This window comes from Poeciliopsis prolifica, unplaced genomic scaffold (genome assembly GCF_027474105.1).
Source record: "Poeciliopsis prolifica strain line A6 unplaced genomic scaffold, Auburn_PproV2 SCAFFOLD017, whole genome shotgun sequence".
NCBI lineage: Eukaryota > Metazoa > Chordata > Actinopteri > Cyprinodontiformes > Poeciliidae > Poeciliopsis > Poeciliopsis prolifica.
Window position 1 is genome coordinate 6914711 of NW_026562392.1, and position 27237 is coordinate 6941947.

At 43.7% G+C, this 27237-nt stretch overlaps 1 protein-coding gene across 6 annotated transcripts; it reads right to left on the bottom strand.

Moving 5' to 3' along the window:
* Positions 1-1083: 1083 nt before the first annotated feature.
* On the bottom strand, positions 1084-24507 carry LOC129367492 (protein SOGA3-like). Of its 6 annotated transcripts, XM_055041993.1 has the most exons (13): positions 24067-24506; positions 22212-23123; positions 21681-21905; positions 21132-21290; positions 20035-20106; positions 19273-19592; positions 18966-19125; positions 18766-18835; positions 17652-18198; positions 17437-17566; positions 17002-17335; positions 14952-15093; positions 12843-12946 (listed from the first exon to the last, which is right to left on the bottom strand). In XM_055041993.1, exons 2-11 carry the CDS (start codon positions 22998-23000, stop codon positions 17225-17227), a joined length of 2583 nt encoding a protein of 860 aa, XP_054897968.1. In that variant the 5' UTR covers positions 23001-23123; positions 24067-24506; the 3' UTR covers positions 12843-12946; positions 14952-15093; positions 17002-17224. The 6 variants fall into 6 exon arrangements, with proteins under 6 accessions (XP_054897966.1, XP_054897967.1, XP_054897969.1 ...); XM_055041994.1 differs by lacking the exon at positions 14952-15093 and having other exon boundaries at positions 12834-12946; XM_055041995.1 differs by lacking the exons at positions 12843-12946; positions 14952-15093; positions 17002-17335 and having other exon boundaries at positions 17455-17566; positions 17652-17822; positions 17894-18198; positions 24067-24507.
* Positions 24508-27237: the final 2730 nt, after the last annotated feature.

Here is a 27237-nt window from a genome sequence, read left to right on the forward strand (position 1 = left end):
GCAGAAATTCTTTCCAGTGCTGTGATTTCAAGCAGCTCTGGCCTGCAGGCAGTCAGCACTGGTTATATAATGGTCGCACCATCTGGAGGCCTCCAGACACCAGCACAGGTCTTTACTGGGAATTAACCCTCTTTCCCAACCTTGACACAGAAAAGCAGGATGAGACATTTGGCGCGGAGATCGGGCGAGCTTCAGGAGAGAATGAAAATATTTATATATCTATCGGGAGAGGGGTAAGATTTCTGGCTCCACAACACAGCCACACCTGCTATTTCCATCAGCAAAGGGTGCCAGGTTTCAGGGTGAGGGGCGTGGTGGGTGTCTGTCCCACTCAGAGTAGCATGTCTTTAAATTTCTCAACAGTCCTGGAAAAATGCAATAAAGAAAGCTAAGTGATAATTTGTCAGATCATATGCAGTTTTAAAAATGTTAAGTTTTTTTTTTTTTCTCCATATTTCAGTTCCTGTGCAGATATTACTTAGAGGAGCAGATCAGGGTGTCACTGAAGACATCTGCAAGTTGGTAAAAGAGCAAAGGAAGCCAGACAGCTGTTTGGTTCTGGTGCTTCAGTTTGTCGGCTGCAGTGTTGCATACAAATCATCTGGGTTTAACGTGAATATTTATGTGAGAGTGGTAAAGTTTAGGACTGAGGATGCAGTGCACCTCTGCCATCAGCAAAATACTAGACTTCAAGTGACATTAATAATAAAATCTTAGGCTATTGATTAGTACACTGCAAAACATTACATAACAACTTAGCATCTTCTCCAAGCATCCCAAACTCCTTCAGCTTCCTCCAGATTGCAGCCACTAGCTTTTATGCAGGCAGACATTTCAGTTTCTAGATGACTCCAAATATCTGCAGCTGTCACTACAATGAAAGGTGGGATTACAAATGTTCACTCAAGCCACACTTTTCAGATCTTTGTTTTTTTTTTCTTAAAGTGAAAACCACAAATCAGTTTTTTTCCAAGTTCCCAGCTAGGCCCTACTTTATTTCAGTTTTCTGCTTAAAATCCCAGGTTAAGTACATTAAAGTTTTGCGGTTTTAACATGACAACGTGTGAAAAACGACAAGCTGAGGCATTTTTGGAATATTGTTTATTATACAAACCCAAGAGCAAAGGCATCGCGTTTCACCACCTTTCAGCCATAAAAAAACACTACTTAGCAGGTTAACATCCTCAAAGATGAGCATTTAGTTATTCAGAGTAAAAAACAAAAGGCATTCCTTTCTCTTTTTAGGAGCATGTGTTACGCAAGAAAAAAATCAGACTTGTAAATACAGTTTACACACAAACCTTAAAAAAATGTTAGCTACAGCAAAAAAGAGAAGTTTTATTCCAAACAATGCACTTAAAAATCTGGAAAATGCACAAGAAACCAGCCTTTGGTACATGTTAAAAAAGGTCTATTTTTATGCAGCTCTTACTAAAAGTAAATGTGTTTTTTTGTTTGTTTTTTGCTTCACAATAATAAACAAAGTCAAAATTCAATGAAAAAAAAAATGTTCTGGTCACAGTCAAGGTACAGTCCAGTCATGTGCTGCAGAGCACTTTATGGTAGGGAAGTCATGCGCAGAGAAATCGTTGCTCCATCTCTCCACGTCTGAGCTCAACGCACTGATGCATTTAGCATACATTTGAATTCAAACCAGAGTTTTTTGCTTCAGGTTGTAAATCCAGTCTGTAGCAGAGATAAATTAGTGAAAAGCTGTTATTAGTAGATCAGTGAAGCTGCGCTAGTGGTCAACGCTGGAATCCAGAGCCGAGCAGAATATTCATTCAGATGCTGTCCATCACACCTGGCAGGTTAGCTGGGTCATAATGACGATACTCGTAGCTGTTTGGAGTTATTCGCCTTCCTTTAGCAGGTACGTTCCACAGGATGTCGATGAATACATTCGGAAGAAACTTTCTGTCCTTCGTATTGATTTGGTGTGTGCAAGACAAAAAAGAGAAAGGATCGAATCTTCGGCGTTTGTCAGTGAAGGCTTCTGGTTGGTTCCAAAACACAACAACGTGGAGTTTCAAATGATGACGGTCTCTATGTGAAAGCCGTGTGCATAAGAGAAGGAGGAAGAGTGTTTCTGGAGGGGAAAGGAAGCAGGGACGACGGGCGTGGTGCACGGGGAGGACGAGGGAGAGGAGGACGAAGTGGGGGAGCGGCTGGCCCATCTGGAGGGGAGGCGACGGTTGGCAGGACGGGCGGGCCTCGAAAAGTTCTTGTGGACGGAGGGAGGCGTGACCGACGACTCTTCGTCTTCCTGTAGAGAGGTAGCAGAGTTAACATTTAGGATTATCCCGCTGTTCCGTCTGCATCCAAGCTGACGCACTCAGTTACTTAACATCGTTTCACGTGTTCCAGCGGTTGTCTTCTTGAGCCTGGGGAAAATAACGGGCATATTTCAAACAGGAACTCTAAACACATCGGCACGCTCCTGCGTAAAGGTCACACAAGTAGCTCTGATTGTTTTCAACCCTAAGGGGGGAGGAAAAAAAGCATTTGAAGTCAAGATAGCTGACATGTGAGCCACTTCTTCCCCTCGCCAACTCTTCTGAATCACCGACGTTTAATCTCTGACAGTTCGACTAATGTGGTCCTCCCTATTACATTCTTTTCATGAGTTTCTCGAAGCTGCCCTCGTAATGACTCCCACAACATCTTTAAGATTAGCATGACTTTAAAGCAACGTAATTACTTCAGCATTCTCATTTTTGTGGTCTGCCAAGACCAGTTAGTCAGCCGGCTTCTTGCAGATACGTTAGTAATTACCACACGATGGCCAGAAATCACCGGGGCCTTCTGGCAGGACTTAGAGTCCAACATCAGGCTGGTGCGGACTGCCGGTCCCCTGCCTGGTTCTACGTTTCACTGTCAGCTCCTCAGGAGCCTTTCGGCAATGGAGTGGCCCAGAAGCCCAGATTACAATGGAGGTTCTGGCCTGCTTTTATCTCTTAGCACATACCAGAAATAAACAACATTCCCACAAGAGCTGGCCTCAGTCGAGGGCAATTACTTACTGTTTAACAAAGTGTTGGAACAGAAAGCAGTGCATAAGATCCTCCGCGTCCACTGACACAGCAAGCTTTGAGGACATAGTCTCACTGAACAGGGATCAGGCATAACGTTATGACCAGCGACAGGAAGGTTGTTTGGAAAGACTTGTGTCCTTCCATGCCAGAGCTGGGCGATATGTCTTAAATTAAAATCTAAAACTTTATTCATATCAAATCTGATTTCCGATTTGAATCAATGTTTTTTCCTCCTTTCTTCTCTGAAGTATAAATTACAAACAAATATTTAGTAATAGCGGTTTTCATTTCAAAGATCCCTTCTCTGAGTTGCATGGTTGCGTTTCACAGGACGGCATCAGCTGCAGCACACCTTCAGGGGTCTGGTGGAGTTCATGCCTCGATGGCTCAGGGCTGCTATGGCTACAAAAAGGGGCAGTGGGAGCTGAAGCTGAAACAATTAATCGTGACTAATCAACTAATTTAGTAGTTGATTAATTGTGAACTGGAGTATGCAGTTTCAAGGAAGGCCCTTTGTTGAAAGAATCCACTCAGAGCAGTAATTAAGCCTAAATGATAAATAAATCAATAAATAAATAAATTTTGCATTTATAATAATAATAAAAGACTTTCCTCATCTTTAAATCTGTTCTAGCCAGAACTCATCCAGTGGCAGTTTCAGTTTCATCTGGTTCAAATTCTGTTAAATAAATCTCTTATTAAGCATCTTCTGCAATCCAATTAACTGGTTAAAAAGTAACAGATTAGTTTGTTACCATCTCTATGTGGTATTGGTAAGTCAAGTAGAAAGAGCTGAGCTTTTCACATGTCAGAAGTATTTTGTCTCCTTCAGATGATCAAGCTTATGCTGAACGAATTCCACGTTATTGCAATTTTAGGCAATAAAATGTGCCTTTTCATATGAAAGCGGGATTGAATTATTTGTCTAATTGCATGGTTTAATGTATTTCCAATGTATAAATGAAAAATCTGCAGATTGTCCCAATTTTTATAATCAATTAATCGATTAATCAGCAGAATGGTTGATCAAACACTCGATTACGATAATAATAATAAGTTTAAGCCCAGTGCCAACACACTATTTGGCAGGTGGACATAATGTTATGCATGATTTCATGTTTTAATTTTAATCTACAAACTGAAATACCTGAACACTGAACTGCGCAGCTGAGGAAGGGCCAGGCTTGACTCACCTGCACTTTCAGCTGCATCTCACTGACGCTGTGGAGGCTGACCTGTGCGGTGGGTGATGTGTGCGTGTGTCTCACAGTGGGACCTAAAGGCAGAGGGGCCATGTCCAGCATGTCCAGTTCTGTGGGGTTGGAAACCATCTCGTTCTGCTGCGCTCGTGCGGCGCTCTCGTAGTTTTTCAGAATCCTTTCCACGGCGCCGTAGTTTGATCTGGAACCCTCTGGTCGAGGGTACGCAGCGAGAGTGAGAGGCTTCCACGGATGTTCGTTCATGATGCGAGGCACGGGTCTGGAGGAGTCAGGCTGGTGCGGAGAGTCCGACCTCTGTCTTGGCTGCGCCACATGTCTTTTCTTGCTCTCGACAGAGGCCTGAAGCGGGGAGACGCTGCCTCTGGCTGGCTGAGGTTTTGTTTCGTGGAAATTTTCCCTGTTAGAGTTGGAACTCTCCACAGATTCGTCTGGCTGGGTGATCACAGACGAAGGAGGCTCTGGGGTTGCTCTTTGTTGGGATTTCCTGGGGAAGCTGCCTGTTTTTTGCAGTTTGTGCTTCCCCTCACTCTGGGAGGGTTTTGGAGCCTCCTGGAGTCCAGGATGTGGCTCTTCCAGTGAGAGGAAGATGGGTGTTTCTTTGGAAGTGCACCTCATCTGCACTGTCTCCAACTCAGTGTTCTGTTTGGTAGAAGTTAAGATAGAGGGTGATGGTGACGCTTTAAAATATAAATCTGTGATGTTAGTGGAAACATCAGAGCACATGGATGGAGTTGTAGCATCTAATATGTGGCTTGATTTTCCAAACACCGGTTGGCATGCCTCAAAACAGGTCTCTTGTACATCCACGCCCCGGCCCATCTCAGCCTGAAACAAAGTCCTGTTGAACTCGGCTGTTTTTCGCTCCAGCATCAGGTTTCTTCTGGAGCCCTGGAGGCTGGGACTAAGAGACTGGATTCCTTGTGAGACCGAATCCACAGGGAATTCCTGGATAACTGGAAACACTTGGACCTTTCCAACATCAGAGTTTTTCTCTGGGCACAGATCTTTCCCAGCGGTCAATATGTTGACCTCGGAGAAGCTTTTCTGGACGGTCCCATACGTCAACTGTTTATTGTGGGTCAACTTGCTGGCGTCACAGGACCAGCGATTGTGGCAGCAGCCCGTGTTGCAGTTGGAGTTGGAAGGTATAGAGCAGGATGTTAGCATTCCGTCTTTAAAGACTTTTCCCTCATTTTCCTGAAGCATGGCCTCAAACTTCCGGACAATGGATGGGCTGTTACACTTTCTGTCCAACAGAACACAGGGGCTGTGGCACTTCCTCATTGTTGCCAAAGGGGACTCTGGGATGTGGAGTTCTGTGTCTGGATTAGAGGAGTTCAGGTTCCAGGAGGAAGTACGAGGAGGAATGGGCGGAGCCGCCGTCTCCAAGTCAGAGGATTTTCCAGGACTTGTCTCTTCGTCTCTGTAGCCATAGTGATCAGAGGTGTTTGCCATCCAGGTGTCGCTTGAACTTGTGTTGGCTCTCCAGGTGCTTTCTGGTGACAACGTGATCCAGTTTTCTTGCTGCAGAGCCCGGAGGTCATCGTATATCTGGCTAAGGTCACACTGTGCCTCTTCTACCTGCAGAAAGCTTTTTTGATGTCCCTCAGATGGACACAGGTATTCGGATTGGTTCCTAGAAAAAATTAGGAAGCAACTTTAACCCACCAATATAGCGTTGTGTAATTTATCTTCAAGAATTAAAGTTTTCCATGTGCAGATTCCATTCTTTTCCAGACTCAGTCTAAGCATTTTGGTGCATTTTTAAAGTACAAATACAAGACTTCACTATAAATTTGCTTGATTTACTAATTAAGGAAACAAATAAAAGAAGGACGAATAGACACATGCAGCATTTAGACAATGAAACAGCAAATAGTTTGATAAAAAGAAAAACAAAAGAAGAAAATCATTCTATTTTCACTTTTCCTAGTTGTGCATGTTATATCAGCCTCATCAGATTCTGGTTATCACGATGTTCACCTCTTATCTCCGCTCTTTTGCCTGATCTCATCCTGGTAGCTACAAAGCTCCTCGCTAACGCGGGCTATTTCCTTCAGAGCCTGAGAAAGAAAGACACAACAAACAGAAAGACAATGAGACAAGATTGACGTTTTGTAATTGGGAAGTAATAAATACCACACAAATAGTCCCCCAATATTAACAAACACAAGTTGGAAATCAGCTTTAAACACTCACAGCATTGAGAGCAGTCGTGTTCTTCTTCTTGTCACTCCCATAACTCTGTCTGGCCCAGACAGGACTCTCTGGAGGAATTCCGTGGATACCTTTATCACTCCCTATGGAAACGTATTCCTGTGGCGTCTCACTATCCGGAGCTCCACAGTAAAACCCCTCCAGCTCTGCTGTACCTCCAGCTTTCTTATTATCACCCGATGAGTCTTGCTTCCAGGTTTCTCTGGATCTGGTTTCAACCAGAAGCTCAGGTTGTAAGGGATCGCTCTGACTGAACCGCACATCCACGTTGAATCCATACGGGTTGTTGCCGTCGGCGCTGATGTTTCTGTTCAGGCCCGATCTGGGTGAAGGTGGGTTTCTGGTTGGTTCTGAAGGAGTGCTGCTACTGAGCAGATCCGAGCGTGAGTTGTCGCTGAGCAGGCTGGAGCCTGTGCTGGTGGAGCGCATGCTGAGTCGGTGCACCGCGTCGTCGTCCTGCTTCATGCTGTCCAGGGCCGGACCCCCTCGACTGGATCTCACCTCGCAGTACAGCTGGAAACACAAAAGAGAAAAATTGATGATGAAAAATTCAGGATTCATACATTTCGGCACCAACATTGGTATTGGCCAATATTAGCTATTTTTTATTATATTAGTATCTGTCCAATAAATAAAACTCTGTTGAGACTAACAACTGATATTGATTTCAATCTCACAGTGATGAAGAGCGATAATTATAAAAGCTATCAGACTTTATAATATACATCGTAAATGTTGGATATATTTTTAGCAATATATTGTGTGTGTCATAAAGACAATCAATGCTAATGGTTATTTATTGTATCATTATTCACTTATTTTTAATTTTTGTTGTGTGCTATGCTGGGCCTCAAACTATTATCTTATTTTTTCAATGTGTCAAAATCTATAAAATATATATATTATGATCTTTATATGTATATACATGCACATATAATTTATCTGTATTTGAATATAACAATAATATTATGAGATATTGACATTGATATATATATATATATATAATTTATTTATTTTTCTGTGCATGCCTACAAAAAAATCCTGCTTTACGCTGCAAAAGTTACAAATGATACAGTAAAAATGCAGCAAATATGAGAGATTTTAGGAAAATGTGGTTTAAATTTATTTCTGTGCCAACCTACACAAGGCTGCATTTAACCTTATAAGCTTATAAATTTATGTGGATATGTGATGATGAACAGACTGATGACTGAGTCTAAAATTACTCAATGTATTTTCAGCTTTCTAGTTATGAAAGTGTCATCCTCAGGTTTCTATAAACGCAACAGATTTATAGTCAAATCCTGGGAGTTGAGATGATTTATGTTTCGCCAACATGACGAGTCTGCTGCTCACAGTCAGAGCTATAGTTGTGCAAGAAAAGTGAAAATCATTTTAAAATACTTTAAAGTTAGAGCCGATATTATGAAAACCCAAGCTGTAGACAGCTTCAGTCTCTCTTCACAGATAAAAGGAAATAACAACTGTGAACTCCGTTGACGCTTTCCTCTCTTTAATCGCTGCAGTGTCACTGATCAAAACCAGTTTTGACAGGGCTGATGTTGAACAGGACAAGTAGGAGTACTGTTACAAAATGCAGGCCTCTCAAGGCATAGAAACATTTTCAAAACTGCCGGAAAGTTTAAAATGCATTGATAAAACAGTACTCTTTAAAAATGTAAATCAGGACTTTAGAGCATTTTTCTAGTTAACCGTCTTCCAAGCTGACTGTCAGAGCATCTCACCTCTTCTATTTTCTTCTGCATGTCCTTCAGCTGGCACTCCCACTCTCTCCTCTCCACATCGAACCTTTCTAGCAGCTCGGCCTTCTCTCTTAGCCAGTCCCTCTCGTTGTGATCCAGACGACAGCGCAGGTCCATGGCTGTAGAGTGCGTGTCGGCCAGGATCCTCCGCTGCTCTTCCCTCTCCCGGCGGAGCGTCGAGGTCGCGCTGTTCGATTCGCGGGGACTCCGTGACGTCACCGATCCGAGACCCGTAGCCGACTGGAGGCCTCCGCTCCCTAACCCTGTGGCTTCTCTAGCTTCCAGCTTGGCGAGCGGGATGGCAAGGAAAGAAAGAGGTAAAAACAGAACAGAGAATAATGGGATATTACAGTAGGGGACCAAAAAATGAGAGCCAGATGATAAGACGCGTGGGGACGGCGGTGGGAGAATTTGTTGAAGGTGGAATTGGAGGAATGAAGGAGCGGCAGGAAGCGAAGGTGGAGAAAGTGGAGAAATAATGTACCACAGGGGACGAGTGTGAGTGGGTTTACAGGAGGGAAGAAGGAGACAGATTGAACGTTGAGTGTATCCTGTTAGAACTTGCACAGATGGTTCAGAGATGCAAAGTTCAAGTTTATTTTCTATGGTGCTTCAGCACAGGATACAGGGCAGGAAATGGTAGATTGAGGCAGGACAGCATGCGTCTGCAGATGTGACCCAATTTAAGCTTTCAAGAAAAACAACAATTTGTGACATACAGAAGATCTATCTCCGTGTGCAAATGAGGCCCGAACATTTTACTGCTGCTGGTGCACCACTCAGTTAAGCTGTAAACTGTTTAATTGGTTAGGTTAGAAGGTTTTTACATGTTTTTAAACAGCTTGGGATTTTCCTCTGAAATCTTTGGTCTTAGAGTAAAATAAAGTCACATTATTACACAAGTTACATGTGTTACTACTAATGTTACTATATTTTGTTAGAATATTCTGCTAAATCATGATGAAGTATTATGTTATTATAACATAAAAGGAAAATGATAAATGGCTTTCAGGATTTTTTTTTAGCAAAAAAGAAAGCACTTATGCGCCAGACAGACACATTTCATACTTTTCTAATTTTTATTTGTTGAGAAAAGTAAAACATGAGTACTTTCTCTCCCGCTTTACAACTTTACAACTACGCTCTATCACCACTTTGTTAGTCTATTATGCAATTCCAAAAAAGCAAAAAAAAAAACAGCATTGTGGTTCGTGATTTTTAACATGAAAAAATGTGGAAAGGTTCAAGAAGTGTGAATACTTTTGCAGGGCACTCTTAGAAAAACTATCTGCACTCAAAGTAATGCTTGGAATGAATTTTAGATGAAATTATGTAAACAAGCCAATATGCTATTTTGAAAACCTGAAATGATGGTGTATTTCTGGGCACACTGTGTGCATTCTGTGGTATGTATGAAGTTTTGCTGCTACTTTAAAAAAAATTGAAAAAATGTTGGGTTTGGAGCTGGAAGAATTCCCAAGACAACGCCTCTGTACGTCCATGTGTTCCTCTAGTCCCTCTCTGTGCGAGTGAGCGTGGACGCAGCTTTTGCATACGAGCCTGCCAGAGCGTGTTATTTCTGTGTTCCGCCACAGACACCGACCAAAGCCTTTCTCCATGCTGCTATTTCTGACTGTGGCCTGGGGTCAAGAAATTATGGTGTAGAAAAACAAGTCAACATCTTCTGTCTGCTCGCGGCTTTTCTCAGTGGCCTGCGCAATTAGAGACGGACGATGACGGTTGCTGTCCGCAATCTATGTAAACTTTCGAATGTAAACATGGCTCGAGATGCAAAAACAAGATGCCTGCACTCGCGTTAAAGAAACAATCTCGGTTTTAAATGACTGGAACAGGAAAGTTGGTTTGTCCCCCGAAGATGTCCAGGAACAAATCCCAACAAAGCTCCTGGAGAGACACTTAGGTATTTAGTCAGTTCAGAGAGCAACCTCTGCACACTCAAAGCCAGCCTGGGCTCCTCTGAGTGCCACAGGGTTTATAAAGGTAACTGTGTCACCAGGGTGACCCACTATTAATAGCGGACACCCAGCCCTGTACAATGTCACATTCTGAGAGGAGTTGGGAGGGGGGATGCCGAGGTAAAGAGAGGAAGGGGAGCTGACTGCTAAGGCGGAATGAGATGTATCCTAGCTGCCAGCAGTATTCATAAATCAGAGTCACATGGAGAAACATGCCTGGAAATACTAAGCCTGAACTGAAGCCAGAGTTCTTGGATGCTTTCTTGGTATTTGGTGGTGGACGTGTCCAAAAGGGAATCACGCATTCAAATTCAGGCAGCATACAGGAGGGTAAACAGCGTTGGCTAATTTAAGTGATAATGTGAAATTTAACTCCTCGACGTTTCATTGTGACATAGTGCAGATGCCATTCCTGTAAAAAGCTTGGATAACAAATGCTTAAACATTTCACTAAGTGAATCTGGTGTTTCTAAACTTTCCGACACTTTTACTACTCAAAGTCGAATTGGAAAAAAAAGGAACAAAAGCGAGCAGCTCTAGCTGGCCAGAATGCAAACAGCATCATTAGAGAAAATTATTCAAAGGAGCTCAATTCAGCCTGCCCTGTCTGCAAGACTCAGATGATTGGACTAAAGGTCTGCACTTCAGTGAAACCCTCTACAATTTTCCTCTTCTCCTTCATAACTCAGTACTATTATGGATGATAATTTGTGTTAACACTCAAACTGCCCCTAGAATGTTAGCTGTTTTCCTCCACAGAAGCTAAATATAGACTCTCGGCTTTACTGGTGCAGTGACACCAACATGTGAAAAATGACAAGGGCTCTCATCTTCAAATGTTCATCTTTCAATTGAAAGTAAGTAACTATACAAGTAGTATGGTTTGAATGTGGTTGTTTACTTTATTAAGTATTTTTTGAGTTTTTCCATCGACAAACCAAAACATCTCAAAGTAAGCTGATCAGAAAAGATAAAAAATATATAAATATATCTTGGACATTGAAAATATATGATGAAATATTTGAGATTCACAGTTTGTGATCTACATTCTTTTTTTAAACCAGCTGATTTAATTTTTTAATATTCTGATTTCTCTTTAATAATTGTAGCTTCAGAAGGTATCAGAACAGCATTCAAAAACTGTTTTTTTTTTATACAGTGGTGTATAGAAAATAAAAATAGACAAACTTTGCTGTATACCGTTCAGCCTTTCTGTTGTCTGCTTAAAGTTTTGCTCTCTCTCACAGCCTGAATTAACCACAGAACAGTCCTGAAACATTGTAGAAATCTTTGTAACTGTCTCTTTAATAACAATTAACTTTTTATATATAGTGTGGTCTAACAGTCTTCACTAGTCAGATTGGATCAACCTGAATGTTGTTTTATTTCTTTAAGACGATCTGCTAGTGTGTAAAGTCTACTTGTGTAGATTTATAGCTGTCTTGAGTATAACTTCCTGGCATTGTTTTCTAAACCTCATAAAAAGACTCAGCTTATCACTTTGTATATATGCAGGCAAAAGTGTCATCTGTGGTTGGACAAGGCATCCAGACAAAACAAGTCTTACAATGGGGCTAATCCTGCTCTGGCAGGCCACACTCCAAGTCACATTTCTCTGCTCTATTTACAGAATCTTAAGAATAAAAGCTACATCTGAGCGGTTTCTAACGCAAAACACAAACATTGATGAGGATCGTGATTTTCTATGTGTTCTAGCAATGCTAGGATATTATCTGTTATCTCATCATCAATGGTTTCACACGACGAGGCAACAGGATTGTTGAACCACTATTCTCAACTTTTTCTTTCTGGTTCTAGATTCAAAGAATGTGGGTCTGTGTCTGTGTGAGGAATAAATCTGCTTCAGGTCTTTGACACAAATCACAGGAGGCTCAACTGACAGACAATAAAGAGAAAGTATACAACAAGTACAGCGAAGCAGTCTAAATGTACAAATTAATAAATTTTTTTGGCTTAAACGTTTGTCTTTCTTTCTCTAAAGATTGAAAACGTCCAATGAGTTTTGGACTTACTTCCAGCAAATCAAATATATCCCATTTCTGATCCTATCTGTAAAGGAGTTAAATCCCTAAAGCTGCAGTTCCTTGAGGAGAAGAAAAGCACTTTTTCAAGAGAAGTGTTTTTGGCTTTTCTTTGACATGCAAACCCTTAAACCCTCAGTATTTCTCCCAGTAGATGTCCACCTAAATAGCCTAGTATTTATCCTTCTTGGCGCTAGCTGCTAAAAGTTTCAATGTCTTTCTAAGCAGGGTTTAATAAAACATGTCCCAGCAGTGAAAACCTTTTGTCTAAACCTGGATAGAGGCCGTAGCATACCGACTTGGCAGTTCCAGTTGGGTCATGTTTTATTAAACCCTGCTTAGAAAGACATTGAAAATGACCAACCAGCCACACATGCAGCTGAAAATCTACACATGAAACCTTGCTGTGCGGAGACGCGCGTGTACATGCACATGTTCAAACACTCTGAGCATGCAGAGAACTTAATAACTTGAATGTGCAAAACACAATCTACAGTCTGATCATCATGGCCGGTCATCTCTCACCTGTGCAATCCTGCATTTGAGCTCAGCTTTCTCCAGCTCCCAGGCACATCTGTCTCTGGTGTACTGCAGCTGGAGCTCGCTCCTCTTCTCCTCTTCTTTCTTCACCTCGGCCTGCACCTCCTCCAGAACCGTCTTCAGGTCCAGCAGAATCCTCCTGTTCTCTCCACCCTGCGTTGATACACAGACGGCACCCCGCTTTTTTGTTAAACGCGGATCACATGTTGGACCTTCTAAAATTCTGAATTTGAAGCGCCAAAGAACCAGGAAGTGGTGGTTCTTTTATGGGTGTGACTCTGAGCAAGTTACATATATTACAAGTTATATATATATATATATAATATATATATATATATATATATATATATATATATATATATATATATATATATATATATATATATATATGTGTGTGTGTGTGTGTGTGTGTGTGTGTGTGTGTGTATATATAATACTATCTAAAACATTTAGTTTGATGTTTTTATGCTTCACTTTTTGATCTAATGTAAACCTTATGATAAAACAATGTTAAAAAATGCTCCCTTTTGAGAGTAGAAATTTTAATGAGCAATAGAAAATAGAAAAGCTTGTGACGAAGCGTTTTGTTTTTATGATGCCCCCACACAGAGGCGCCCTGAGTGGGCAGCCACGCTTTAAAAAAAAAATCAACTCCTTGGTAAATATTGGTACAGAAATGCTGAATAAATGATTGATTCCAGTCTATTACTTGGATGTCAGCGACTTGTCTCAATAAGGACTCCTTCTCTCGCATCCATTCCTCTTTATCCTGAACGTGTCGCTTTTTCAGATCCCCAAGTTTCTTTTTAAGCCGCATTTGCTGCTGCTGGGGCTCGGGGCCCGGCCACATCTGTCCCCTGAGGACCTCCAGCTGCTCGGTCCCTGCCCCTCCCTCTCCTGCAGTCTGCGCAGCGCCGATCGGGGGCTCCTGGATGTGGCTGAAAACGGTGGGCGGGGAGGAGATCCTCCTCAGCGGGCTGCGGTTTTTGCCCCGGCCCCTGTCAGCCTTCTCAATCCTGGAGCGAGGCACAAACTCCCACCCCTGGGACTGCACGTACCCCCCGCCGCCGCCGCCGCTGCTGCTGCCGCCCTGCAGCCCTGCGCCGTTCATAAAGGCGCTCCACATCTCTCAAATGCATGCACATAAAACACTCAAATATGCAATGGAAAGTCACCAAACGATGTTGTAAGCAGGCAATTCTGCTCTGAAAAAGTTTCGATCAGTTTCACTGACTCCTTCATCAGCATCAACTTCAGTAACTTTCAGCAGTTATCCACAGCCGGCCACATCCCGCCTCGGGCGCACAGCTTCACCCCGGGTCGCTGTCGCAGGGACACGCTGGACGGGACGGGATGCTTCAGCCGTCTCCATGTCTTCACAAAGATGAGGTCAAGATGCCATCGTGGCCCCCCCACCCTCCCGACTCCACTCAGTCCTCGTCCTTTACGGACCCGCTCTCGGTTGTCCACCTGCGCTGCTTGTCTTCTGCGCGTCCTGACAAAGAATGAGTCCGTCCCCTTGAAGCGACAGGCGCCCGTAAACACTCCGAGGCAAAAAGGAGAAGCTCCCAAAAATACCACGGAGTGCTTCTGATGTAAGAGCAGCGGAGAGTATTTTTACCCCTCTGTAACCAGGAGTTTTTTTTCCTCTCTCTCTGAGGCTGAACGACGCCTAGAGGCGACAGCGGAAGAAGAAGAGCCCGTTAATCAACGCCGGAGTCTTTTAATTACGTCGCCACCTTGCGCCGTCGCCGTGGTAACGAATCAATTCGAGCGCCGTGACGCTCCGCGGCGACTTCGACGGCCAGAATGTGACCAGTCGGTTCTTTTAAGAGGCCGCAAACGAGCCATTTCGAGTGCCAAGAAGAGGAAGCGTTTCACAAACCCGCTACTTTCTGCGCAGCAAATTATCTCTCGCGCGGCTGTAAACAAGGCAGGTTTGTTTCCGCCGCTAGCCGAGGGAGGCTGACTGTCACGAGGAGAGCAAACGGGCCTGGGCGTTCATTAGTCCAGAAAGCAGAGAGCCGCACAACTCTACATGAAAACGACACTCATTTGTTCATAGCCGTCACCTTATCCGAGTCGTAAAACTACCTCAAAAGTTCGCGGTCCAAGTTCTTCAGTCGTTCGAAAGCACGCGCGTCATGTGCAGCCTTACCGTCCGTCCTGTGAGGTTGCGGGATGTGGAAGTGGTCGTCCCCTATTTCAGAACAGCCGCCAGTTCCAGCTGCGCTCCGGACAGCTGGAACACTGGAGCGCTCTCTGGGCTGGGACGCAGCAGCAGCACTGTTCAAAAACAACTGCAGAGAGGGGGAATGCCTGCAGTTGAAATGATGCTTTCATTAAGTGAAATAAAATTCCCCTTCCTCTCTTCCTCCCTCCCTCCCTCCCTCCTACTCGTGTCTCTCCTCCTCTTCCTCCCACAGCTGGCCCTAAGACAGTGCGTGACGTGCAACATCCCACCGGTGGGGATAAAAGAAGCGGACCGAGTCCACCTCCCATCCTGGTGGTCAGACAAGTCCCCCGCCCCGCACCCCCCCACAAACCTCCATCTGCACATTTTTGTGCTGGGTCTGCAGACCCCACCCGTGTCTATTTTTAAAGAGGCTGTTGCTGCAAAAAAAAAAACACAAAAAACCCCAACCCAAATAGGTAAAACGCCAGTCTCTCTGACTATGTGGAGGGTTGAAAGGGTTTGTAATGATAAACTTGTACTCTTGTAACAAAAATGCATAGCAGAGAATGAGAATGGAAATAAGTTGCTTTTTATAATAAAAAAAAATATGCCAAGGGACTTCAGTGATCCTGAAGATATGGACAAATACCATAACTTGATACAAAAGAAGACACAGAATAATCAAAGATACAAGAACAATGTAAAACATTACAGAAAAAAATCTGCACACAATGCCCACATGTTTGTATTCTCATTTTCCTGTAAGCGACCAATAAACGATTTCTTGTACATAACGTCACCCGGTCAGTGACTCAGCACAGGAAATCTTTCAAGACACACAGAGTGACTTACAAAAATATTGATTTTTTTTTCTCTTTCTCTATTTGCATTTTGTCAAAATACAGCCAAGGTCAATTGCATTATACTTGGATCTCATGAGATAAACCAATAAAAAGTGCCACATGATTGGGACGTTGAAAGAAAACGATACATGGTTCTGCAATTGTAAAAAAAGAAAAAAAAAAGCCGTGTGGCATCCACTGTTATTCAGCCTCCTTTAATCTGATGACATTCTGAATTAAAGTCTGGTGTAACCAGTCGCTTTCAGAAGTCACTGAATTAGTTGACAGGGAGGGTCAAATTGAATAATACAGTTCTGGGAAAACTTCAGAGGAACCACAAATATGACCTTCACAGAAGAGTGGTTAGAAGAGGGACATTTTTCTACAACCTTGTTTAAAGTTTGTCACACATCATGTACACGACAAACATCAGATGAAACCAAACTTAAACACACATTGCACACCTTCCTGAACATGTGTGGTGTCGCAGCATCATGCCATGGGTTAGGGAAAGCTGATGACAAGACAAAGCTCAGCGCAGAGAATTTTTGGAAGGAAGGAATGAGTGGGGTTCCTAATAAAACAAAATAGTTCCAGGGTTGCGAATACTTTTCACAGAGGAAAACGTTACGCAGAACATTACAAAGAATGACAAGGACATGGAAACCCCACAAATTTTGTGGCCTGTCTGTATGTTTGTGTTTTGAATCTATTGTGTTACAAAAGACGACCAAACGATGATGAGGTACACATCATACCATCAGCTCAGTGACTCGGCACAGAGGAGCTTTCAGGAAACATGGGCCTTACAAATGGAGCACTGACAGTAACTGTCACTGTTGTTGTGGGCATGAACTTGAGTCACTGGACGCATTTTCACTGCAACGCACCGCTGCTGCTGTAACCCAAACCTCAGCATGCACCGTTCCCTCATAGCTCTGCCCAGATGTACAGCAAATGTCGGGACGAGTTGGGAAAATCTGAGAAACCGTTGTTTCGTCGACCCATTCAAACAGTGGATGAGCTACATAAAAATAAACTCGAAACCAGTCTACACACTGTGGTTTCAAGCTGTTCACAGTTTGGTAAACAGATTCTTTTTTTTTTTTTTTTTTTCCTTTCTTGCAACGATCCCAGAGCTTGCGTTAAACACAGTGGGCTCGTGTTTTTCAGTGTGCAGCAACACTCACCTAACTCTCCAGCATCACTCCTAAGCTATGCTGCGTCCAGGATGCGGCCAGCCTTCACAGCAGACGGGTGATTGGTGTCGTGCTTGGGAAGCGGAACTGTCCTGTACCTTGAGTGACCTGATGCGATGCATTGAGCGTAGCAGAACAGAACTTAAACTGAATGAGTAATGAAGCAAACGATATGAAAAAAGAAAAGTGCACTGTGAGATCTTGAGCGTGTGCCTCACAGAACAAAGAACAGGGTGAAAAGAAATACCAGTTTGAAAATGGTGGCATAAGAGAGCGAGGAAAACAGAACGAGGATGAGGATGAGCAAAATAATGGGTTGAAACATCTGGGTGGATGTGAATGGGTGGAGAGCAGGATTGCAGCTGATCAGAATGAGAAACCTCCACAAGGAAACAGCAGAGACGGCGTTCGTCTGCGGTGGCTTACAGACAGCGGTTCTTCTGGCTCTTTGTCGTCCTGCTTGGGAACATCCAGACGGTCTATGAAGGCCTGCAGCTCTTTCCTAAAAGCTTTCATCTGGGCATTGATTCGATACAGCAGCTCATGCTCTCTAATCCTGCAAAGCAGACATGGGGAAAAGCTGAATCCAGGGCTGTGACGATGCAATCTAGTGATTTATATATTTTTCATCTATTTATTACCTGCCACCTTCTTCATCCTCATCTAGCCTGGCAAACAGCTCCCCGTTTGTCACGTACACTCGGGCCTCAGCGATGATAGTGCTGGTGTCAGCGATGAGCCTGTCGATGGTCCGGCCCAGCCTCTCGGCCTCGATGCGGATGTCTATCATCTGCTGCCGGTCCCGCAGGCTTCTGGATAAAAAACGGCTATCTACTGGCGAGTAAAGGGTGCGCGTCGGGGTGAGGCAGCGGAGGTTTCTCACCTCGTCGGAGTCGCTCTCTCCGCCGATGGGGCCCTCGCGTTTGCGGTGCGGCGGGAGGAGGCGAGGGGAGGCGGCGGAGGTCGACGGGGTGTCGTCGTCCCGGCCCCCGTCGCTCTCCGCGTCGCTGTCCCGAGGGCTGCCCCGGATGCCCAGGTGGGAGGCCAGGTCGTAGCGCTGCATGTTGGAGAGCAGCACGCGGTTTTCGTACTGGAGCTGCATGACTTTGCCGCTCAGTTCATTGACCTGCAGGCGTGCCGCTTTCAGCTCCTCCTGCAGCGCCTCCAGTTTAGCCTGATCACCCCCACCTGAAGGCGAGTCAAGGCGACAATGAACTTCAAGCATTAGCATAATTCAATGATGCTATTGGAAGACATATGGGACCGTTCCTGCTAAATAACAAGGAAGTGATCTCTCAAGTAGGGCTGGGCAATAAATCAATCACTATATCTATTGCGATGGACACGCGATCGATATCAAAAGAAAGTACATCGGATATTAAGTTGAACAATTTATGTATGGGGGATGTAAGCAGAAGAAAGGCTTTAGCTGCTCAACCTCTCAAAGTCAGAGAGTGACATCAACTAACTCATTCCCTCTTTGGTTACCTAGCAACAACCTGTTGAATAACTTGCACAGCAGCAGTTTCGGGTGAAAATGAGTACAACACGTCCAGAGGAAATTGTGGATAAAACAGGAAAGGTCACGTCACCAGTTTGGCAGTAATTCATATTTTTAAAACAAACAAACATCGCCTGATGTGAAATGCTTGTGTCATGACACGTCTTTCAGCCATTTTGCCCAGCCCTACTTACAAGTGGAATAAATTTGTGGCCATGCAACTTAGTTTTCATTTAAAAAAAAAAAAAACAAACCTCCTCCATGTCTTGATCCGGCCTCATGGGACCCAGCCTTGTATTTGAGCTTATTGAGCTCATTTGTTACCTAAAGAAATGTAAATGCAATCTTTGGTGTGTTGGCTGGTCAAACAGCAGAATGTTTGGGATGTAATTGTAAAATAGCAGAACATATATATATATATGTGTGTGTATATTATGTAATATGCCCAACAAACCTTTTTGTTTTCTTCTTCTATGTCAGCTAAGTTCCTGCGGAGGAGTTCTGCCTCATCCTCCACCAGCTGCAGCTGCTGCCTTAGTTCAGACAAAGCCTCGCTTTGCTCCCTGCTCTGCTGGCCACCGCCGCCACTGCCATTCCCTCCTGCTGCTGCCAGGCTGAAAAATACAAGAAAATATAAGTTTAGGTTTGCTGGCTTCATTTTAAAAAAAAGAAGGAAAAAAATCAAGAGGATAAACTTTCAAATGTCAAATAAAATTCTTCACTTTTCAAATTCCCATCACATTAGAACATCTGAAGGGTACCTGTCCTCTCTCATGTCATCCAGTTCAGCCTTCAGTCCTCTGTTCTCCACCTCCAGCTCCACAATCTTCCTCCCCAGGATGTTTGCCTCTTCCTCCACCAGGCGTAAGCGGAGCTTCAGCTCAGACTCCCGGGTGGTGGGAGGCCCCCCGGCCTCGCCTTTGGGCAGCGGGCTGTCCACGTCCCCGTAGAAGGAGCGGTACTTCTGCAGCTCCTGCTCCAGACGATCCTTCTCTTTGTCGATCTTCGCCATCTTTTTTCTCATCAAGACGGCTTCCTCCTTGATGAAGGCCAGCTGGCACCTCAGGTCCTCGTTTTCTTCCTGCAAAGAGGTAATGGTGCTTTTCACTCTGCCTTCTATTACTTCCTTATGTATTAAGCGCCTATAATTTTCATTAGTCAACCTGATGTTTTTTAGTATTATTTTCTGCAGCAGAGACAGGAAGTTTTCAGAAAGATGGATGGAAAAGGCATAAGAAAGAGTTGCAGGTTCACTTTCCAACCCCCAAACACTTGATGGTTCTAGCAAAAGTTGACTCAGGGTCAAAATAAAAATGCACAGTGCACTTGATTTTATTTGGAAAACGCTTTTAAAAATAATGCTTCCTTCTTCTTCTTGTGTAACAATTACACTGTGCTGTTTTGTTGGCCACATTAAATGTGAATACAACAGATTCAATGGAACAAAATGTGAAACACCTCAGAGGGAATTACTAATTGTCTGGGAATTGTGCACTTTAGGGTAAACACAAGACTTGACTCACCTCAACGGGCGTCTGTGGCATCTTTTTCTCAGTTCTCTGTGCATCCTTACTTCCTTTTCTTTTCAGGGAGAGCTACACAGAAGCAATGGTAATTATGTCACACTGTTTTCCAACGGAAAGTGATAATTTAATCCCGATTTTTAAAAGACCAAGTTTAATTACAGGGAAAAAAACAAAACTCTCCCTATTTAATACCTCTTATCACTGGGCAAAATTTGAAAATATAAATCAGGCTGCTCAGATTTTATGTTCTGTTTCGATCGAAAACATCCCTGAGAGCAATTTACTGGGTCAAAAATGTGTTCTGTTACAATTAAGTGAAAGGAGTTCTTCTGGAAAAGAAAAGTGCACAAACAAGCGGGCGATACTACTTAAGCATGACGCATTTTATGCGTTTTTGGTTTTGTGTTTTGCTGAAAATCCTTAAAAACATAATTCAGTCCCATAAACCAGTTAAAGGTTTTGTTTCCCCCTTAAAAAGAACTTTAAAATGCATATAGAGTTTAGCCTTTGTGCAGTTTTATCAAACAAAATCCATGATTCGGGCGTACAGTGTGCGTAATTCTCTCTTTACAGTGCAAAATCACGGGGTCATGAACTTTCTGATTCCATCATGCATTCTGTCACTGTTGAGGAGGGCTTATTTCTACAGAAATCTATGAAATAATTTTGAAAAATTATGACGTTTTACTACATATTTTCACATAAATATGTACTATATATATTTGTAAATAGTACATGTTCATATTTTCTATGAACCATTCAATCTGAATGAATGGTTCAACCAAATGCTAAATGAAATAAATCAAAACCAATAAAACCAACATACCTATTCCTAACATAGTTTCAGGGCTCTACAGTTGTTTATTACAGTATGAATTATTTATTTCTAGTCATTTTCATTGCATTCTGCCAGGTCACTTTTGTGTATCATACTTGAAGTTGCACCCTTTACCTTCTTTTTTTACTTTTCTTTTTCTTTTACTATTACACGCTGTCTTTCCTCATTCCAAATCGATTTCGATCAAGTTTAATTTTCCTCCGACCCACTGAAATAAAAAACCGAACACGCGTGTCGCCTTGACTCTCTTTCTCACCTCTTTGGCTTTCTCCAGCTCATTTTGCAGGGCCTGTTTGGTGACCTCCACCTCTATCAGCTGCTGCCTCAGCTTCTCGTTCTCCTCCTCTGTCCTCGTCCTCTTCTCCTCGACATTCTCCAGTTCGTGGTGCAGGCGCACTGACACATCCTTTGCCACCTGCAGGACAGAAGCCAAGAGGGGCGACAGCGCAGAGCACCTTGTGAATGCATTCGTCAACGCCATGCAGGCTAAAGGTCGTTTATTTCAGTCAGGTGGTGTGTGACAGCAGGGAATCAATAAAACATGCAGGACAGCGGGCCACACGGTCGATAGCACCGCTTTAGGACTCTGATTCAATACATCTGAGTCCAAAATGTTAATGTAGCCAGAAGTGACTCATCAAAGAGGCTAAACACAAAACATGTGATTCTTTGCAACAAATTGTGAAAATCAGTCTGCAGTCCCATTACAATAACGCACTATGTGACAGATTTTGTGTTGATCTGTCACATTAACTTGGCAAAAATATGAACCAAAGTATAAGGCTAAGGGGAAAAAAAGACTTACCTTCAGGTCTTGCTCCAGACTTCTGAGGAGCTCTCCGTCCACTTGGCCGCCTTCGTTAAACCTCAGCCTCTTCCTCTCGGCCTTCTTCAGCCGGTATTGGAGGATGCGACAGTTTTTGTTGGCCCTCTCCAACTCTCTGCGCATGTCCTGCAGCTGACAGGCGTCCTCTTCATAGAAAGTGTCCCGCATCTCATCCATCTCTGCGCGCATCTCCTCAATCTCGGTCTAGAACACAGCGAATCGATGCTTTATTAGATCATTATATGCAGCAAATAAAAATGACAAGGCCCCCCACATATAGAAAATAAGCCAGAGCTAGCGCGGTGATGCCCACGCAGCGTGCATGCAAAAACAACAGGTGCAGCTGATGCTGCAGCTCGTGTGTGTGTGTGTGTGTGTGTGTGTATGTGTGTGTGTGTGTGTGTGTGTGTGTGTGTGTGTGTGTGTGTGTGTGTGTGTGTGTGTGTGTGTGTGTGTGTGTGTGGGTGGGTGTGTGTGTGTGTGTGTGTGTGTGTCTTTAGCGATATGTACCTTTAAATCTTCATTTTCGTCCTCCAGCCTCTCTATTTCTTCTTGCAGCCTGTCGTCGGGCTGTGCAGCGGGCTGTGCAGCGGGCTGTGCAGCGGGCTGTGGAGCGGCGGGCTCCGGGAACAGCTCCGGCTCAGGCTCCGACGCTGGCGGAGATGCGGACTTCGCCTGCATCTTGGCTCCTTTCTTCCCCAGGCTTTTATTCAGGTGAAACTGTATCAGTTCAGTCTGCAAGCATCCCTCCTTCCAGAAACCGGGTCCGCATCCCACAGTGCTTTTAGAGCTCTTCTTGTTGCTGCCGCCGCCTCCAGCTGAGGCGGACTCTGCGCCTCTCGGGTTTTTGCTCCTCAGTTTCGGGGACTTGGATGCGCACGGCTGGTCGGAGACAACGCGGCTCGAATCGGCTCTGGAGGGCGAGGAGGCTTCGCCGGCGGTGGAGCGGGCGGGGTCATCGGTAGCCTGCGCCGCCGCGGGCCTGCTCGGTGTCGGGCTTTCAGCACCAGCAGACTGGACAGCGGCCGCGCCTCTGCTGGGAGGAGCGCTTCCGGCCTGCCGCTCCCTGCCTGTGGAAACGGGAGAATGACCTCGACTACCTCTGCCTCCTCCTCCTCCTCCTCCTCCTGCTCCACCTGCTGCCGCTTGCTTTGGTGTGACGGGCTTAGCCGAGCCGCTGCCCTTCTGCGCAGTTTTAGATCCAGTTTCCTTGACACCGGCCGGAGACGACGAGCGCGCCTGCTTCCGGCCGCTATTGTCTGGCTGCCGAAAGGAGTCGGGAGGAGACGGGTTCATCATGGTGTCAGAGGATCAGCGCATTCTCAGGAGGATCCACCCTCTCCATCTGTGTCCAGATTAATGAGAATCTGTAGAGGTCGCTCTACAGGTCCACCAATGTCTCCCAAGTTTCTTTGTCTTGCCCTGTAGAAAACAATGAATTAGGGAAAGAAGAAGAAGAACGCTTCCCCGTGAACCCAATCGAAGGTAATAAGGTTGGGCTCTTGCCAGTGGAAAGTTGCCAGCACGAGACGGGGGGAGGAATCAACGTGATCACCAATGACTGTGCAGTCAGGCTTTTAGGGTCCCCGTTTGATTCCTGCCTTTTGTGTGAGATCAGCGGGCAGAGAGGGAGACGTAATGTCACCGACCCGAGGCTGCAGGCGGCCAATTAAGCCCCGACACTAGAGCGCTGATGTCAGTGAAACGGGTTCTGATCGGATCCGATGGCAACAAAGCAGCTCGACGCTGGACAAGAAGCACCAACTCATGAGAGCGGAGCTGCTTCCTGTCAGCCATCATTTTATCCGCCATATCCTACATGCCGGATGACTCAGGAAGCCGACCAGAATGGATGGAGGAGCAGAGGAGCAGAAATGTCTCAGGCTACTTGAAGGGAAAACAAATCTTTTTTTGTTGTTGTTGTTTTTAGTTTATTTCATTGCTAACGTGATTTATTTAGTTTTTTTTTGTGTGTGTGTGTGGGGGGGGGGGGGTGTGTGTGCGTGCGTGCGTGCGTGCGTGCGTGTGTGTGTGTGTGTGTGTGTGTGTGTGTGTGGTGTGTGTGTGTGTGTGTGTGTGTGTGTGTGTTTCATCCACTGATTCAGCGCTGATCAACCGAGCGACATTAAATGAGTCTGAATAAAGAGATAACGCAACTCAGATCCACAGACTAGAAGCAACAGCAGCTACAGAAAACAATATGGACAACAGTCCAACGTTGTCCTTCATCCCGGTTACTGCTGCCCAATTCATACCAAACCTGTGTTTTCTTCAATTTTTTTTTCTTAAAAAAGAAGAAGAAAAAAAGGCAAACAAACGAAACCTTTGATTCTGACAATAACTAGAAATAGAATCAATTTCTTACCTTTTCTGTTCCGCTTTATCGAATCTCGGGAGGCGATGGAGAGGAGAGAGGAGATGCTGACTGGAGCGCCTCCCGAGCTCCAGCCAGCCTGCTTCAATATTCATGGCATTACGTCATCACTGGGCGGGCCGCGGCCGGGGATGGAGGCGCAGGCGGCCGCCTGCTCTCATTGGACGGAGAGACGGGACATTACAGGTCCTGCTGTCCTCCATGTCTGTCCCATCCTGATTGGACGCGGGCGGTCACCGCTCCGAACCGGCGGCCTGTTACTGTGAGATGCGCGCTGACGTTGGATACGTGGAGTTCTGACATTTTCCCAACTGCAGGACTTTTAGCTTCATGAGGTTCTGGATGGAAACTGGAGAGCAGAAAGGCTACTCTGTTGAACAATTAATGTAGCCTACTAAGTATGTTAAATTTGAACATACTGGAGCACATTTTAACTCAGACTAATCATGAGTATTCTTCAAGTTCACTTAGGGTTAGTTAACTTAAAATGTGACATTTTGGAGCAACTGATTTTGTGCTTAATAGTATTTACATTGTATTACAGTATACTTTAAAGTGTACTAAGCGCACTTCAACATACTTTATTTGGACAACTTAAGTTGAACTTAGTGTATTTTAAGTATATTGCTATTTATGTTATATAAACATGCTTGATTAGTATATTTTGAGTGTATTATTCTCGTAGTTGAATTACATTTAAAATACACTCAGAATGTATTTTAAGTATATTGGCATTACATATTTTATATATTAGTAGTGTGATTGCAGTATGCTACAATTACACGTCTGGTTTATCATAATTGCTAATGAAGTAGCTTTTTAATTACTTAATGTCTTTTATTATTCTGCTTTGCCACTTTGTACATTACATGCTTCATACACATTACGGTGCTGCAAACACATCAGGCTACAGAACACAAAAGGATCAATTGCAACACAGTTTCCAGGTGAAACTAATTACATTGTGCTTTCAGTATATTATCATTTTGGTCAAATTTTATTTGATGGGGTGTGCATCAGACTGACATAACACTGTCATAACCATAACACCTGTCATCCAACTTTCAAAGCAACTTCTCATTAAAAGTGTCATTATTTGCCCACTGAAACTTCATGACACCTGCTAGTGTGTTCCTAACAGGTGTTATGTCACGTTTATGACAGTGTCATATCAGTCTTATGCACACCCCGTCAAATAAAGTCTTACCCGCATTTTTCAGGAGTACATTGGCAATATACTATCACAGAATTGTACAAATTATCAATGCATTCAAAGTTCACACGCGACATGCTTGTGAAAATTAGCACAATAAAACGACAGGCACACTTCGGAGGAAATGTGACAAATGTATCACCAAGGAGAGAGTATTGTTTTAATACAATGTCACAGTATCGCAGTATTACTGCAGACAAGCTGATGTTTCTCCTTATAAGAACAGTGAGGATCAGAACATTCCCAGTCGCTGCCCTTTACAGAAACCTGCAAAAAGAAAGAACAATAGAGCAATTAAACAGAGAAAGCACTTGTATTTTAAAGAGTACAGAAAAATGGCAAAGAAAAAAAAATTACAACCCTCTTTCATCTTCATTTGCTTAGTTTGCAAAAAATATGTTGAAGATAAAAACAATGATGAAAGAGTTTTAACAGCTTCACAACATCAAAGCCTCTGTCATAGGGAGCTTAATTAAAACCAGGTAAAGTTTATGAAGAAATATATATTAAGTCGCAACAAACAGCCTCCATACAGTTATAACATAAAGCTGAACGGCTGTTATAGTGATAATCATAAAAGTCGCAATAAAACTCATAAAATAATTATTTCTGAAACCAACGTAAGTTTGTTTATATTTTTACTGCACTGTTTATAATTAAACAAAGATCATTAATAAGCAAACTTACCTTGTTTAGTGTTGCTACACACAGCAAATGTCATGAAAACAAGAAGCTGTATTGCATTCGGAGACAGACAAGAATCCTTCACTTTTATTGATTGATGTGTCCTGACTGTCTGAGTCGGGACAATCGCAACAGAACAGAACAGTAAGAGTTTGCCACATTACTCATGGTTGATAGGTACATACCTACGCTCTTGGTTGCTGGCTTGCTGTTGAATACACCATTCACTGCTTTGTGTATGTGAGTGAAACAAAGTCTGCAGCTGGGATTTGCTTTGCCACAAATGTTTTACAGCTCGGATTTTAACTCTTGTCAAGGCTTCAGAGAGGCCATACCTCTTGGCCCCGTACTGACGTGTAATCCATTACCTTCTGTCTCTGCAGATTGTGGAAACACTCTGTCTAGATCTGTGAAAAAGTCAGGCTGCTCTCTCTCTTGTAATCTCAGTTTAATTAGCAGGGTGGGGAAAAAATGTTGCAGGACCAATAAGCAAGCTCTTGGGTAAGGATGAAGGTCCGTTTTCTTTGAATAGGACGACAGATGCTCGGGGTCTTGGTCTTCCTGTTCACTGCAACGCACTTTGGCCACATCCCCCACATTTAAAACACGGCCATTCAATCACGTCTGCATCGCGGAGGCCTTTGTCTACTAGTCTGCCTGTGCGCAGCATGATCAGAGATGATCATGTTGATTCATGGCATGAGAATGGATTCATGAACAGTATTTGTTTTAGCCCGATTGCTGTTTAGCAGGTGAGAAACTACAACATTGACAAATGATGTCTTTGTAGAGATCTAATTTGATGCAGTTCAGTTCTCAACTTGCTCCATGTTCACTGTTAATGAAGCAGGACCAAGTGGTGGATTTTTATTTTCAAAGAAAAAACCGTGTTCAGACAGTGTGTCTGTCATTCCTTCCTCCCCGTAATGGACTGTGTTTATTTGTACAAAAAGCTTTGCTATTCTGCCCCACAAAGCTTGCTACCACACAATTACCAAAAAGGGAACAGAGTGAGACATCTTAACCCATCAAACAGATTTTTCTCACTTAACTAAACTCAAATACTTTGTTACAGGGATATTTAGAAATGATACGATGTACATAATGCAGTGTATTTAAGAGCTTTAAGATGCTTTGGCATTAAAAACCATCTTAGGAGGAGTAGCATGGTAATATTTCTGAACACAAAAGCTAAGTTCAAACTTGCAATGTATTTTAAGAAAATAAATGCCAAACTGGCAGCACACAGTATTCCCAGTGTCTCC